At 41.8% G+C, this 17,005-nt stretch overlaps 2 protein-coding genes across 4 annotated transcripts in view; one reads left to right on the top strand and one right to left on the bottom strand.

Annotated features, from left to right (window-relative positions):
• CHD6 (chromodomain helicase DNA binding protein 6) overlaps positions 1-17,005 on the bottom strand; it is a 208,893-nt gene that overhangs the window by 136,243 nt on the left and 55,645 nt on the right. For all 3 annotated transcript variants that reach the window (XM_059898585.1, XM_059898587.1, XM_059898586.1), the window contains exon 2: positions 9,592-9,648. In XM_059898585.1, the coding sequence (XP_059754568.1) occupies positions 9,592-9,624 (33 nt within the window). In that variant the 5' untranslated portion in view covers positions 9,625-9,648. The remainder of the gene's footprint in view (positions 1-9,591; positions 9,649-17,005) is intronic.
• On the top strand, positions 2,582-3,741 carry LOC132348766 (cytotoxic granule associated RNA binding protein TIA1-like). The gene is given in 2 exon segments (XM_059896628.1): positions 2,582-2,759; positions 2,793-3,741. Coding segments are annotated over 2 exon segments (1,008 nt in total). The 5' UTR covers positions 2,582-2,596; the 3' UTR covers positions 3,638-3,741.

The raw sequence follows: 17,005 nt of genomic DNA, 5'->3' as shown, positions 1-17,005 counted from the left end.
ACCCAAAGTCAGACAGCTAGTGAGTACTAGAGCTAAGATTTGAACCCGGGTTTGACTCCTGGTTTTAAGAGCCACTGCTCTTGACTACTTCACGATACTGCCTCATGTTCTGCATACACCAAACTCAGAATAAGAATTAGCAAGACTCTCTAACCACCTCTACTTGATTTCCATCATCCGCTCCCCAGCACCACGGGTATCTCCCTAACCTTTCCCCCAGAAAGCCGTTAACTCATTAACTTTCCTCTTCTATCCATTTCTTTATAAATCCATTTGTTCCCCAGACCAGAATGGGATAATACATGAAGAATCAAACAATCCAGCAGAACATTTAATATTAAATAAGTGATCTCTAAGACTTTTCAACTCTACCCAGAAGGATCCCAAGATGAGGGTTAAAGAACATCAAATGTGGACTTGGCAACTACCAGAAGACCTAAAACCACCATCCTAAGAACACATTTTGTTAGCAGTGGGTACTATATTTCAGTTTTCCTCCCAAAATGAGAACTTTTGATCCTTGGTCACTACATGTTACGTAGTTTCCCAAAACTGGCAAAATTTATCCAAAACCACATCAATAGTAAAGGGACAGGCTAACTGAGGCAAAAGACAGTGAGTTAATGAGAAAACCATAAACCATATCAAAAGTGGAAAGAAGTTCACTGCTGTTACTTCTGCTTTTTTCCCACAATACTCAGAATACTAGCTTTGGGCTACTTTTCCCAAGAGTGAATCCAAGTTAGATGGAGGGAGGCAATTCTCTACAGTCACAGTGACACTTGTCAAATGTCACGGATCCTAGATCTTTTGTTGCCACTTTGAAGTTGGCCCAAGGTCTCGTTACCAGAGATTCCCAGACCCCTCTGGTCAGGACAGGAGATGAGGCAATTCTATGCACTGTTTAGAAGTGGTTGTCTTTATTCCAATGTTTTCTGCATGTAGACGGACTCAAAGCCACTTTATTCATAGAATTTAAAACTCAGCCGCTTATTTCTATTTTTAAAAAATTGTTTCGTGTCTGTTTCAGCTAGTGATATATTGAGTAATATCAGTAACATGAGCTGAAAGAACCACTAGGTAATATATAATTATTATGTAATATTTTAATTAAAAATTGTATCTACTTAGACTACTATTTATATTGGTACCACAGATAAATACCATACATAAATGCCCTGGTAAACCCTAGGATTCTAGTCAGGATGTACCACTAAGGTCATCCAGCCCAAACGCCCACTTCCTGGCCTCTGACACACAAGCAAACAGCTCTCCAGTCTCTCCCAGGAGTGGGGAGCTTAGTGCCCGCAAGGTGCAGGCCACAGCTGGGCAGCTCAACTTCTCAGGACGGTCTTCTTCAGATGGAGCTAAAGCCTGTCCACCTATAATTCTCCAATCTCACCTACAGGTCCAGCAACAGACACAGTCAACCTCTTTTCCAAGAGATGCTTTTAAATATTCCTTTCTTCAGGCTACGTAATCTTAGTTTCATCTATCATACCCCATGTTGAATGAGTCAACAGTCTTTTACCATCCTGATCATTTTGCTCTGGCCTCTCAAGTATATGTTTCAGAGCACAAAATGAATTAGAACAAGAAACACAAAAATATGTTAAGGTATGTCAAAAGATAGGTTTTAGAGCCCGTGGATTGCTCTAGCATGCTCAGCAACGTCTTGCAGTTCATGAATACCATCTAACTGAGGCTACATGATAACTGGCTGACATACCAAAGGTCTTAATATGAACTTTCAAAAGAAAAGAACCTAAATTCATGTTGGGGTAATTCTGGTAAAGAATGTTTTCACTGAAATGAAAGCTTACCTTAAATAATGTTTAAAAAATTAAATATGCAGATTGTTCTAAGAAATAAAAATCTGCCCATGTATCATAAACAACAGTAGTTTCGAGGGCTTGGGATTCTCTTCAGTAATGTGTTCTTTTTAACAGCAGCATAATATTCCACTAGGTAGATGTGCTATGATGTATATACAGGCCTACCTCACAGATATTGCAGGTTCAGTTCCAGACCACCACAAGAAAGCAAATACCGTAGTAAAGTGAGTCACACAAATTTTTTGGTTTACAGGTGCATACAAACGTTATGTTTACACTATACTGTAGTCTATTAAGTGTGCACAAGCACTATGTCTAAAAAAAAAATCTACATACCTTAATTTTAAAATATCTTATTGCTTGGCACACTGTAAATCAACTATACTTCGATTAAAAAAAATTAAATTACAGGAGGTCCAAAGTGCAAGATTCTTCTGCGCCTGCGCGGCCCGGGTCACTTCCCAGGCTGCTCCAAGGCGCCCAGCTCACCGCCATCTTGACCTGGGGCTTCATTGTTCGTGCTGGGCTGGGCGGTTTGGTGTAATTGCTGCCGAAGAAGGAGGCGCAGTAACCTCCGGTCGGCCGAGAAAATCCGCTATTTCGCAGCCATAGCCGCTCAAAAGATTTGTGAGGTAGTAAAGGGTAGAGAGCTGGACCCAGAGGCCCCGCCACGACAGCAGCAGCCATGGAGGACGAAATGCCTAAGACTCTATATGTCAGTAAGCTTCCCTGAGATGTGACAGAAGCTTTAATTCTCCAAAATGATTATGGACACAGCTGGAAATGATCCACATTGTTTTGCAGAGTTTTATGAGCGTCGTCATGCAGCTGCAGCACTAGCTGCTATGAATGGGCGGAAGATGATGGGTAAGGAAGTCAAAGTGAAGTGGGCAACAACCCACAGCAGTCAAAAGGATACAAGCAGTAGTACCGTTGTCAGCACACAGCGTTCACAAGGTCATTTCCATGTCTTTGTTGGTGATCTCAGTCCAGAAATTACAACTGAAGATACAAAAGCTGCTTTTGCACCATTTGGAAGAATATCAGATGCCCAAGTGGTAAAAGACATAGCAACAGGAAAGTCTAAGGGATATGGCTTTGTCTCCTTTTTCAACAGATGGGATGCTGAAAACTCCATTCAACAGATAGGTGGCCAGTGGCTTGGTGGAAGACAAATCAGAACTAACTGGGCAACCCGAAAGCCTCCAGGTCCAAAGAGTACATATGAGTCGAACACCAAACAGCTATCATAGGATGAGGTCGTAAATCAGTCTAGTCCAAGCAACTGTACTGTATATGGTGGAGGTGTCACTTCTGGGCTAAAACAACAACTAATGTGTCAGACTTTTTCGCCATTTGGACAAATAATGGAAATTCGAGTCTTTCCAGATAAAGGATATTCTTTTGTTTGGTTCAATTCCCATGAAAGTGCAGCACATGCAGTTGTTTCTGTTAATGGAACTACCATTGAAGGCCATGTTGTGAAATGCTACTGGGGCAAAGAAACTCTTGATATGATAAATCCCATGCAACAGCAGAATCAAACTGGATATCCACAAGCTTACGGCCAGTGGGGCCAGTGGTATGGGAATGCACAACAAATTGGCCAATATATGCCTAATGGTTGGCAAGTACCCACATATGGAATGTATGGCCAGCTATGGAACCAGCAGGGATTTAAACAGTCTTCTGCACCATGGATGGGACCAAATTATGGAGTGCAGCCGCCTCCAGGACAGAATGGCAGCATGATGCCTCATCAGCCTGCAGGGTATCAAGTTGCAGGGTATGAAACCCAGTGAAAAAGGACTCCAGAACCTAAAGCCAGTGGCTTAAGGCTACAGGGAGTGTAGTAAAGCCGTTGTTTACTTAAAGATTTATCAAATCAGTCAGTGCAAATGTCAGATACAATGTATTTATTTAAAAGATTCATTTTTTAATCATGAAATTACCATCCACATTATTTTAAAAAGAAACAATATGCTGGATGTCTGCCAATTTTTGCCTTCATTACCTTTTTTGATAAAGTTTCTCACATCCTTGTTTCAAATACAAATGCAGGGATTGCTGCCACTTTTTAAAACTGGAGGCAGAAAATTGCACAATGTTGAACTTTTTTCCACTGAAGTAGTGTGTGCAGTTATAGTTTGCACTCCTGATATGATTTAAAACATGTAATATAAAGATTAAAAAAAAGAAAAAAGGAAAACCACAACTGTGCAGAGTCTAGAAGTTCTTTGTAATCTTCAGCATATGCACAATTCTATTTTAGGTTTTTCTGAAATAGGCATTGTTTGAGCTGCCCCATCTCCACTGTTTTCCCTTTGGGGTTTTTAAGTATAAGTTATTAGTTTACATCATTTTTGTATCTAAATTTTTTCACAAATTTGTCTTGCCTTATTAAAGGTCTATAAAATATACTTAAATGGGAAAAAATGATCTTTAGATTGAAAACTTTTCTCAGATGGATTGATAATTGTATTCATCTTGTGTTTTATATGAGAAGGTGCCTCAAGAATTCCCTGTTGAATTTGTTTAAAAGGGTTTTTATCTTCTGTGATAAACTTTGCTGTGTACCAGGAAATATAAAAACAAAAACTTGTTACTAAAGAAAATCTCTGAAATGTGGTAAGTTCTTATGAACCCATGTTAAGTTCATGTGTCAACTTCTACATTTACATGTATTTCATTATGTAAAATGTTTTAGCAATTTAACATTTTGCACAGTTAGCAACTTTGTATGTAATTTCCTCCTTAAAGGCATCATGCACAATTGACAGGAGATTCATAAGGTTTTGTTTGCATGTGAATATCAAGTACACACTTTGATAGTCTCTGAATACAAAGTTATCTGCTCTTGTTTTTCAAGAACTTTGAGACACAAAGTTGTATGTAAAGAAATATATTAATTTGCCATATTCTAGTTATACTTACTCAAAAAGAATAAATCAACTTGATTTTAATATGTACAAATGATAGCTGTGAAACTGTAGAATATCCTTGTCAGGCTTACGGTTTCTTGTGAACTCCAAAATTAGCCTGAATGACCGGCTGGGCAAAGCATTTTTAAAATGTTCAGAGGCCAAAAGATAAACAAACAAAAACCCGTGAAATCCTACCTCCTTAAACAGCCTTCAAAGAGGAGAATCCTCAGTGCATTCATTACTTTGATTCTTTTGGTACCTGTTCTCCTGGAGTTCCCAATTTTATTATTTTGGGGTGGCTCCGAGCATTAAGAGGTTTAATCTTTGATGGCATTGTTCTAGTTTTGAAATTTCTAGTACATTTCAGTCTCTTAGAAGAATTGTGGGAGATTTTGTTTTGTTTTGTTTTCAGTGAAAGTCACAAACTCTCCTCTTCTTTGACTCACAAAGGGGAAGGGTCCCCAGTATACATATTTGGATGCTTGGTTGTTTTTAAGACCAGAGAGCTCCTGGTGTTTTATTTAGGAACAGAAAAGGCCCATGTAATCCTAAGAGTTTCCTGGCCTGTATCCTCCAGGTAGGAGCAGATGACTCTAAGCTGGCCTCTAAGCCAATACACCTGTAAACCAGAGCCCAGGAAAGACAGCTCATAAATGTATAATTCTCTGGAGCTCAATTCTATGCAGTTGTACTGATGTTTTATCAAGTCACTGTGTATTTTTTAAGTGTTGATACATTAAAACTTGCTTTATAGAAGATGAGTAAATTTTTTAAACACTTGGAAATTTTATTTCCTTGTTAATTAACCTTCTACAGATCAGGGCATGCAACCAAAAGCAGCTTAAATACTCAAAAAATAAAATAACAGGATGCTGTTTTTAGGTTCTTCTGGTTTATGTTCCTATTTTAGGACCCTCACTTTTCTCTTATTCAAAAATATTTTATGCCCTATACATCTGTGGACTGCAGGGTAAATTATTTGGGCATAAATAATCCAAGCAAAAGTATAGTTTTTCTTTCATTTTGACTATCTCAAGTAATAACACTTTTTATTAGCCAATATTTTCTTATTGCACAATTCTAAAACGTACATTGACTACTTTTTGAGAAGAAAGTACTATTACTCAAAGGCTTACTACTGAACAAATTTGTAATTCAGGAACATTGCTAACTTTGCTTTAAATCTTACTCTCAGTGTTAAATCATTTAAAAAATTTACAGTCTAAAAATCATCCTGGTATTAGTATCAGGTAAGGAAATTAAAGTTTTTAAAATGGATTCAATTCATTCTCTGCAATATACATTCAAATTTTACTTTAAAATACATCTGTTACTGTGAAGAACCTAAAGTGGTTCACACTTACTTAATGGGTCATTAATCCAGTATTCTTTGCCCTGACTGTTTGGATATTAAAGTTCCTTTATGTTTTCTATTAAAAAAAATTAAATTAAAATAAAATAAAAATACTTTGCTGCTAAAAAAAATGCTAACCATCATCTGAACCTTCAGCAAGTCACAGTGCTTTTGCTGGTGGAGGGTCCTGCCTCGGTGCTGACGGCTGCTGACCGATCAGGCTGGTGGCTGCTGAAGCTGGGGTGTCTGCGGCAATTTCTTAAAATACGACAACGATGAAGTTTACCACATCAGCTGACTCTTCCTTGCACAAACAATTTTCTGTAGCATGCAGTGCTGTCTGACAGCATTCTACCCACAGCAGAACTCCTTTCAAAATTGGAATCAATCCTCTCAAACCCTGCTGCCGCTTTATCAACTAAGTTTACGTAATATTCTAAATCCTTTGTTGTCATCCCAACAACCTTCACAGCATCTTCCCCAGGAGTAGACTCCATCTCAAGGAACCACTTTCTATGCACATCCATAAGAAGCAACTCCTCAACTGTTCAAGTTTTATCATGAGATGGCAGCAATTCAGTCCCATCTTCAGGCTCCACTTCTAATTCTAGTTCTCTTGTCTTTTCCACCACATCTGAAGTTATTTCCTCCACTGAAGTCTTGAACCCCTCAAAGTCACCCATAAGGGTTGGAATCAACTTCTCCCAAACTCCTGTCAATGTTGACATTTTGACCTCTTCCCATGAATCACAAATGTTCTTCATGGTATCCAGTATGGTGAATCCTTTCCAGAAGGTTTTCAACTTACTCTGCCCAGATCCATCAGAGGAATCACTATCTATGGCAGCTACAACCTTACAAAATGTATGTCCTAAATAATAAGATTTGAAAGACAAAAATTACTCCTTGACCCATGGGCCGCAGAATGGATGCTGTGTGAGCAGGCATGAAAACATCATTAATCTCGCTGTACAACTCCATCAAAGCTCTTGGGTGACCATGTGAATTGTCAATGAGCCGTAATATTTTGAAAGAAAATCTTTTTTTCTGAGCAGTAGGCCTCAACAGTGGACTTACACATACAGTAAGCCATGTTGTAAACACATGTGCTATCATCCAGGCTTTGTAATTTCCATTTAGAGAGTACAGGCAGAGTAGATTTAGCATAACTCTCATTTAGGATAATTTAGGATAATCTCATTTAGCATAATTCTCATACTAGGCCCTAGTATTTTCAGGATGGTACATGAGCACTGGCTTCAACCTAAAAGTAACAGCTGCATTAGCCCCTAACAAGAGAGTCAGCCTGTCTTTTGAAACTTTGAAGACAGGCACTGACTTGCCCTCTATAGCTATCAAGGTCCTAAATGGCATCTTCTTCCAATAGGAGGCTGTTTTGTCTAAACTGAAAATCTGTTGTTTAGTGTAGCCACCTTCATTAATTACCTTAGCTAGATCTCCTGGATAATTTGCTGCAGCTTCTACATCAGCACTTGCTGCTTCCACCTTGTACTTTTAGGTTATGGAGACAGCTCCTCTCCTTAAACCTCAGGAACCAAGCTCTGTTAGCTTTAAACTTTTCTTCTACACTTTCCTCACCTCTCTCAGCCTTCACAGAATTGAAGAGAGTTAGGGCCTTGCTCTGGATTAGACTTTGACTTAAGAGAATGGTGTGATTTGTCTGATCTTCTATGCAGACCACTCAAACTTTCTCCATATCAGCAATAAGGCTGTGGTGCTTTCTTATTTGCGTGTTCACTGGAACGGCACTTTTAATTTCCTTCAAGAATTCTTCCTTTGCATCCACAACTTGGCTAAACTGTTTAGCACCAGAGGCCTCACTTGCAGCCTGTCTCTGCTTTCCATGTGCCTTCTTCACTAAACTTAATCACCTCTAGCTTTTGATCGAAAGTGAGAGCCGAGCAACTGGTCCTTTCACTTGAACACCTAGAGGCCACTGTAGGGTTATTAAGTGGCCTAACTTCCATCTTGTTGTGTCTCAAGGAATGGTTGCTTCCTGGGCTCAGAAACCGGAGGAGAAGGTGAAAGACGGAGGAAGAGCCAGTCAGTTGGTGGAGCAGTCACAGACATTTATCAATGAAGTTCACCCCAAAACAATTACAACAGTAACACCAAAGATCACGGACCGCAGATCACCATAGCAAATATAATAATAATGGAAAGGTCCGAAATACTGAGAGAATTACCAAAATGTGACACCGAGACACGAAGTGAGCAAATGCTGTTGGGAAAATGGCGCTGATAGACCTGCTCAAGGCAGGGCTGCCACAAACCTTCAATTTGTAAAAAATGTAATACCTGCACAGTAAAATGAGGCATGCCTGTAGTTGCCTTTTTGATGGACATTTAAGTTCATTTCCAATTTTGCTATAATAAACAAAGTCACAATGAAACCTACACACCCATCTGAGTATATCCATAGGATAAAATCCTAGCAGATGGAACTGCATTCTCTACAGTGTTTGTCTACTAACTTTTGACTCTACAGAGCCAGGACAGGAGGAAATCAGCGTGTAGACAGTGTTTAGGCACTGCTCTTCCTATTAAAATTGGCAGCAGGTGACTCAATTCTTTCCCAAAACAGGCTGTTTTGTTTTGGTTTCATAAGGATCTATCTACTGGGAACAGAACAGAGAATAGTCCTTGTAACCATAGCCCTAGGTCACCCTGTATCCGACTACTCAGTGCTCTACAAGCAGAGAGGAAAGTGGCTGGTCCCACCCAACCTCTTTGCATAGGGTCCCAGCTGAAGGGCAGGGATTCGGATCTCCCCAGTTACCAGGTTGTCATTCAATTCTGTAAAAGGAAAACCAGCCCATCAGAGACAGCCTGTTTCTAAGAGACACAGGCAGGTCCCCTCATCTCACCTCCCTGAGCCACACTGGTTTAGGTCTCTGGGATCCTCTGAAAATGTAATCACCTGGAACACATAAGTACCAACTAAGGAAAAAGATCTTAGCAGGATGCGTCACAAGGGCCAAATGTTTTTATCAACTCCCCTCCCCTTCAGGAAACCAAATGCCAAACAGTTAATGTTCACTATTTTCTGCAGGAGAAAACTTCAGCACATCACGATAAATAAGAATTCTATAAGTGAATGCTTTTAGTTTAACCAAACATCGAAAATAATAAATATGTAAACTATAAAGAGCGATCACTTCTCTCTTTATAAAAACTTGGTAAGCTATTTCTCTTTCGCATAGCTGATTTTGAATAATATTCTGATCTACAATCTTTGTTCCATTTATTCCTGGATAGAGCTGACCTGAGCATAGTAAAAATCTATGTATTAAGTCATTCAGAACACAGCTCTCAGTTACCACGTGGAGAATGGGAAACAGGCAGCAGGGTAACTACCAGAGGCTAAGAGATAAGCCAAAACTGCCAGCATCACCTCTTGTAAAAAAGCACCAGTGTATGCTGGATGCATTCACTTAAAAGATATGTGACCTCTTACCTGCTTCTCTTTCTTCTGTATTTTCATTATCATCTATTAAAGGCAATTATTTTATTTCTGTAAAACATAAAAAAGGCAAAGATTATGCTAAAATCCAAAATGAAACATTTTAGATTATCTCAAGATTAGCTGTGACACATGAGGAAAACACAGAATAGAGGATTACTTCTACAGAACACTTACACAATTAGTGGTCTTCTAGCCCAGCACCCGCCAGAGCCCTACATATAGGCCTAAACCTACCTACTCCCATCCTAAACCCTAGTTTTTTGCTCCAGATGGAGTGGAGTCAAAAAGATACTGTCTTTGTAGATAAAACAAGTTATAAAAGATGCTGGCATATTAAATTACAAAGGAAACTAAAAGAGGAACCAAAAATAATGACATGACTATATTGAGAGGGGTGGAGAGGGGGCAGAATTAAGCAAAGCCCTCATTTCTTTTGGAAGAAAATCAGTAAATAGTATCTACAACTGGAAATCAAGAAATAGAAATATACACAACAGGGGCCTCCCTGGTGGTGCAGTGGTTAAAAATCTGCCTGGCAATGCAGGGGACACGGGATCAAGCCCTGGTTGGGAAAGATCCCACATGCTGCGGAGCAACTAAGCCCGTGCGCCACAACTACTGAGCCCGCGCTCTAGAGCCCACGTGCCACAACTACTGAAGCCCGTGCGCCTAGAGCCCGTGCTCCACAACAAGAGAAGCCACCGCAATGAGAAGCCCCCGCAGAAGCCCCCGCTCGCCGCAACTAGAGAAAGCCCGCGCGCAGCAACAAAGACCCAACGCAGCCAAAAATAAATAAATAAATAAAAAGAAATATACACAATAAAACAGAGCTAAAAGAGTTAAAAGTCGTCGTCTTGAAGGAAAGAGGAGCTGGTGTGAGACAGGACAGGGCACTCCTGCATTTCATCACATGCTCTCCTACATCACTTGATGTTTTAAACAATGTGCACTTTAAACTGACAAAATAAGTTCCATTCCAATATTTCACATGATCTTTTTTTTTAAAAAATAATTTATTTATTTTATTTTATTTTTGGCTGCGCTGGGTCTTCGTTGCCGCGCATGGGCTTTCTTTAGTTGCAGCAAGCAGGGGGATACTCTTTGTTGAGGTGCGCGGGCGTCTCATTGCGGTGGCTTCTCTTGTTGCGGAGAATGGGCTCTAGGCACGCAGGCTCAGTAGTTGTGGCTCGCGGGCTCCAGAGTGCATGCTCAGTAGTTGTGGTGCACAGGCTTAGCTGCTCCGCAGCATGTGGGATCTTCCTGGGCCAGGGCTCGAACTCGTGTCCCCTGCATTGGCAGGCAGATTCTCAACCATTGCACCACCAGGGAAGCCCTCATATGATCTTTTTAAATGATTTTATTGTACCCAGGACTTAAGCCCCATCCCCACTCCAAGCATAATGACACCTGGACTTTTTCTCATAAATGACTTTTCAGCACCATAGCGACAAGAGCCCAGCAAGTGGCTTGAGAGGTCACTGAAGTGCACTAAGGGCATCCCAGGGAACAGAAAGAATGCTATTTTAGGAAACCCAGAATTTGGGGCGGCCTGAGTCACTCACTCTCTCACCTTCCCCATAGACAAACTATGGAAGGATCATAGTATCCCGGCTTCCGGTTCTAGTCCGGATGTAGACACCGCCTCATATTTATTGTTTACTTTGACTTCCTGGACATCCCAGAGAGCTAGGAAAACATCCCAGAGGCACACAATTATTCTTACGTTATAATTATTTCTCATATCCAAATGAATGTGATGTGCAGGCATCAGGGAGAACTTTAAGATTAAAGTGAGACAGTCCCACCTTCTAAGTGGGCTCATGGTGTGTATGATGCAACTGAGAAAAATGAAGGATTTCAATCATCCCTGGGGCCACAATTACAGTTTACCAGTTTAAAGTCTGGTAACTTCAGGGGGTTTTTTCCTCCAAGAGTCAGAAGCGTTTTCTATTAAAAGGACCATAAAATGCTACCAGGATATTGCTGCTTGCAAAGAGCATAGCATCCGAGGAGGTAACAAGCTGCAAAGTGGGTGCAGGCGGGGCCTAGACCAAGCGGGAAGGAGAGGAGGGCAGAGAAGAACTGGCCAAATCAAGAAAAGGGAAAGCCAAGTCAGCAAACAGTGCTTCTAAGGATCAGTGTGAGGACTAGCATTTGATGCAACAATTTCCTCAAGAAAACCATAGATTCCTGAGAAATGGCAAGGTAAGGGCTCTGAATCAGGGCAGTTCAAAGGATTTTACCACCTAAACTCTGTTACAGTGGTGTCAGCACTAGGTAAACTACGTTAGTACAAGTTTATCTTCTTTATCTCTCAATTTCAAATTATCAGACCCCAGAAAACCAACACTCTCAACTATCACAAACTGCCACAAATTCTGAAACGAAGAAAGACGTTTGGAAAATAAATTCTGGCTAATAAAAAGGGATATTATAAATAACCAGACACATATACTCAAATAAAATTCTACCCAACAAAATGAAATCAATCATTTACAAAATACAGAAGTCCAGTGCCAATAAAAACTACTTTTTAATTTATAAAAAAATCAAGTATAATGCAATAGAGACATCAAAAGACACAATTTCTGATCAAGTACCACAAACTAGCATGCAAATAAAACAGGGCCCCAGCACTGCCAGGAATGTGGGGAAAACTGTGGACCAAACTGATCCTTACTGATGGCACCTTTCATTGTTTCAGGCTTTCTGAAAGCACTCAGGCAACGTGCCACTAGATCTATGAACTGCCACAGTCCATTGATCTGCCAGTTCCGCTTTCAGGAATCCATCCCAAGGAAATAAGCCAGCAGGAAATAAAGCCGAGAGGAAGCTCAGCGGTGAGGTGGGGCACATGAAAACGCCTGTCACAGCAGAGCTCAGGCAATGCAGAGGGCCATGGAGGTCACACGGGCCCACCATTCCCTGGGCCCGTGTCATCACAGGGCCTGGGAAGATCAGAGACGGCAGATGAGCACAAGCTGGAAAGACCGGGAAGAGGCTGACGCAAGTGTGGCGTGAATGTGGTTACTCAGCAGAGAGAAGGGTTGGAGGAAAAGAGTTGGGTGAAAGATTCTAAACCAAATCTCACCGTCCCCCATCATCTGTTCACATGCAAGATACTGCCACCTGCACCCTCAGGGATATTCACGCTGCACAGATAACCCCCACCCCATTCTCTGAGAGAGACGGTGTGTGTGACATCCAAGTGCATCCCAGTGATGATGCTGTAAGAATAACTGCTCTAGTTCACTGAATGCAGTCTTTGGCCAACCTCACATTGTTACTGTGAAACCATCTCTAGCACCTGGATGGATTGCTACACACCAGCTCACAGCCACTCCACAAGAAAACAGATACAAACAACATCAATAGGGACTTCCCTGGTGGCGCAGTGGTTAAGACTCTGAGCTCCCAATGCAGGAGGCCTGGGTTCAATCCCTGGTCAGAGAACTAGATCCCACGTGCATGCTGCAAACTAAGGAGCCTGAGAGCCGCAACTAATAAGCCTGCCAGCCACAACTAATGAATGCACGTGCCGTAACTAAGGAGCAGGCAAGCCGCAACTAAGGGGCCCACCTGCCATGACAAAGACCCAGCGCAACCAAATAAATTAATTAATTAAATTAAATAAATATTTTTAAAAAAATCAATAGGTGTTCAATAAACATTTGTTGACTTTTATTTCTCCAAACAGCTACAAGGCACTCTTTCTTCGGTTACCTCTACTTTTTATTTTACCTCTTTGATGACACAAGTTTAAAAAATACAAAACCACCTAGTCTTTTCGTGAAGCTAAATGTTATGTAGCAGGAATGGATGACCAGATCTACCCTAAAGCAGGTACTTCTGCACACCACTGGAAATGGTTTTAGGGCCTCTGCTGCTGTGTTGCCATCACCCAGAAGTTGTGATTAGACAGATCTCTTGGGCTCGATAAAGTAAAAATTAAAACAGTAATTTCAGCGTCCCACAACTTAATTAGAAGCATAATACAAATATATTCTGAAACTCCTAACTGTGTGGACAAACCAGGAAATTTGTTAAGAGGAAAAAGTGTATGTAAAAAAAGAAAAGTGTGTAACTTTTGAATTACATGAAAACTGGGAGGACTCCTCACTGCCTTTCAATGCTTATGTATGAAAGTAGCATTTAATTACCTTCACAGGAAGGTTAGCTGCTAATAATATAAAAAGCAAACAATATAAAAATTCCCATTCCTTCTTACACTCACCTACCTCACGATGCTTCTATTAAGAAAGATGGGTGCCAGGTTTCAATAGTAATATTTTGAAATTTATTACTTTTTCTCTTTCCAGTTCAAAAATTCTGCCCCAGTGCCTGCACCATTTCCAAGTTCCTCAGTGCTGTGTTATGGACACTTAAAAAATAATAAAACAACAGGTACACACCATTTTACCATTCATTTACAGAAATTATTTAAATTTACTCTGTCTGGAGAATTCTGCCACCTGGGGTCTATTGCATTACAAGAGTGTGTGTTTACGGAAACACGGACAAGTGCACACACAGCAGACCCTGCCATGGTCCTTATATCCACAGGGACAGCAGAAGACACAGCTGACAGCAGGAGGGACAGGGACCTTCGCTGTTAACAGGCCACCAAATCCCTTCCACGCTATCACGCACTTTGGGACAGAGAGTAAGTGGGAAGCTACTTCAAAAATCAGATCTACCTCAAATCTTCCACAATGACCATGTACTTTTATCATCAATTCATGCCCCCCTTACAGCAGCAGGCACAGATGAGGCAATCCCACAGTGCTGGCGGGAGGTGTGGGGATGAGAGAAGGGAGCAGGCACAGGACATGGGGAATAACAACCCACTTGAGAAAAGCGAATCAAGAAGGCAGCGAGGAGCTCCTAGGGACCACCTCTTGCCGAGACTCGGGACAGACATCCTTGACCACAAAGAGGGTCCGATGGGCGGGGTATCCCTCAACTTCTCACTTCCCACCTCCCCACCCAACCTGCACAAACTGGACAGATTTATCTCTGTCCTTTGCTAGGCCAGAAGCAGCCCACGAGAGGGTAACAGCGAGGGTCTGAAGTGCCAAAAAGCAGAGGAGATCCAGGCTCTAAGAGCGATGAGCCAGAGCCAGGTAAAACCTCTTCCAGACTTTGTTTCCTCACCTATAAAAAAGGGTGACAACACCTACACCTCAGAGAGTATCAGGAGAACGTAAAGGGCTCGGAATCCGGTGTCTGTAGCACGGTGCACGTGAGCTGTCTGGCAGCCTCTAGTGTCGCCTGTCCTGTGGGCTTCCTGCCAGGGTCAGAGGAGAGAAGGTGGCCCCCTTTCCTGAGGACAACTACTCTTCCATCAGTACTGGGGGTCCGTCCTCTCGCACTTCTCAGCCATCTCAGCCTCTGGATCACTTTGCAGTCAGTCTCTCCTCGTTTCGTTTAGGCTGCCCCTCAGACGTCACCCAACCCCTGAAGTCTTCCCCAACCACGCGACTCCCCCCACCCCCGCCCTCTCTACCTTCTCAGCCCAATTTAGCTGAAGAATCCTGGCACTTGTTGCCACCTGACATTACATTATGTCTAGCTGACTATAAATTTATTACCTGTGAGATGCACACACACGAGTGTAAGCTTTGTTTTGTTCATGCTGTACTTCCTGAGTCTGGACCAGCACTGGGCTCATAACAGGTGCTCCATAAACATCTGTTCCATGAAGAATCACTTCCTAAAATCATCACTAAGCCTCTCTCTTTCTACAGCTCTTCTCTCAACAAAGAAACAGGCTCAACTCTATCTCAGAACAGTAACTATACCAACAAATCCCACACCTGAATTTTCACTTCCTCCCATATTACTTCCCTAAAGCTGCTCTTAGCAATGACTCCCTAGCTGCCAAATCCAAGGCTTTAGCCTGACTTCCTTGCAGCACTTTAAACTATGGACCATTTCCTCCTTTTAAAATTCTCATCTCACTGGTTTCTTGGAAGCCATTCTCTCCTGCTTTGCCTCTGACTGCAGGCCTCCAAAGCTCAGCTTCCTCCATAGGATCCTCCTATTATATAAGGCCTAACCCTTAAATGTCGGCGCCCCCAGGGCTAAACACGCTTAATACCACAAGGGCTCCCTGAGTTCTCCACTCAACCCCCAGACTTCATCTCTACACCAGGACGACTGCACATTTCCAAATCCAAGTCCTCCTCCTGACCTCCAGGTAGGCATGTCCATCCACATCCTGGCCAGTTCCAATTAGGTATTCCACAGATGCCACAAAAAAACCCCACAACTCAGTGCTGCCTTTACACCCACACACCTGCTCCTATGTCCCCCCCTAGAGGCTAGGGTCCCACGACCTGCCACCCAGCCCAGAGTTCAGTCATCCTTAACTACTTCTCTTTCCCTTAACTCCTTCCTAATTCCTGAATCCCGTGGTTCCTCCCCAGTCCACCTCTTTAGTTTATTACCACTTTTTTGGCAGGGGGATTTTTTTTTTTTTTAACCAGATCTAGCCTCCTAAGTCTCTACTCTAAGTACCTTCTACCCTCATGCCATTACCCTCATTGGACCAAGAGTATGTTTTCCTAAAGTATAAACAAAATCAGATCATACCTCTGCAGTGTCTTCAAAAAGGAAAACAAACTCCTCATGGCACAGAGCCCTGCGTAAGCGATCTGGCCTCTATTCCGAGTCTGCTGCTCTGACGTTACCGTCCACCATTCACCCAACGGTACTGAATACTTGAGGTTCAAGCTATGCTTCACCAGGAAAACCCTTCCACTCTCCTTCCACTCCTGTCTCTTATCCTTTGAAACTCAACTCTGGTGTCACATTCTCCAGGATGTCTTACCCGACTTCCCTAAACCCTGAAAGCATCTCGTGAGAAGCACTAAGCCATAGCAGCTATATCACCATGTCATCTTTTCCCTGTCTGTGCATGCCATCGGTTAAGGGCCTAAGCACCCTCTGGGGAAGGGACTCTGTCCTGTAGCATCAGGCTCAGTGCCTGACATTTGGACTCATAAATGACTATCTGTGGAATGAGTGAGTGAATAAATGGGAAAGCTATGTTTACAGAAAAAGCTTTGAGCTCCTACTTTCTTCATCATAATTGGTGGCCTCTATCTTTTTTCCCTTTCCTGTTTATTCTGTTCTGTTAGTCCAATTTCTCAGCATGCATCATTCATACCTTTTCAAAGTAAAAATGTACTTAGCTTAAGAATTCAATAATATAAAGCTTAAAGCAAAAAATATCCCTCTGACCCTACTCCCCGCCATTCCTGACTCACTCTTCCCAGAGGTAGATCTGTAGCTATTCTTCCTACTACTTTCCAAAATATTTCTAGAAAACAGTGATATACCGCATTAACAAAATGAAGGATAAAAATCATAGGACAATCTCAATAGATGCAAAGAAAGCTTT

The sequence above is a fragment of the Balaenoptera ricei genome, chromosome 15, assembly GCF_028023285.1.
Source record: "Balaenoptera ricei isolate mBalRic1 chromosome 15, mBalRic1.hap2, whole genome shotgun sequence".
Classification (NCBI taxonomy): Eukaryota; Metazoa; Chordata; class Mammalia; order Artiodactyla; family Balaenopteridae; genus Balaenoptera; species Balaenoptera ricei.
Note: the sequence above shows the minus strand (reverse complement) of the source record. Positions and strands in the feature narration are given on the sequence as shown.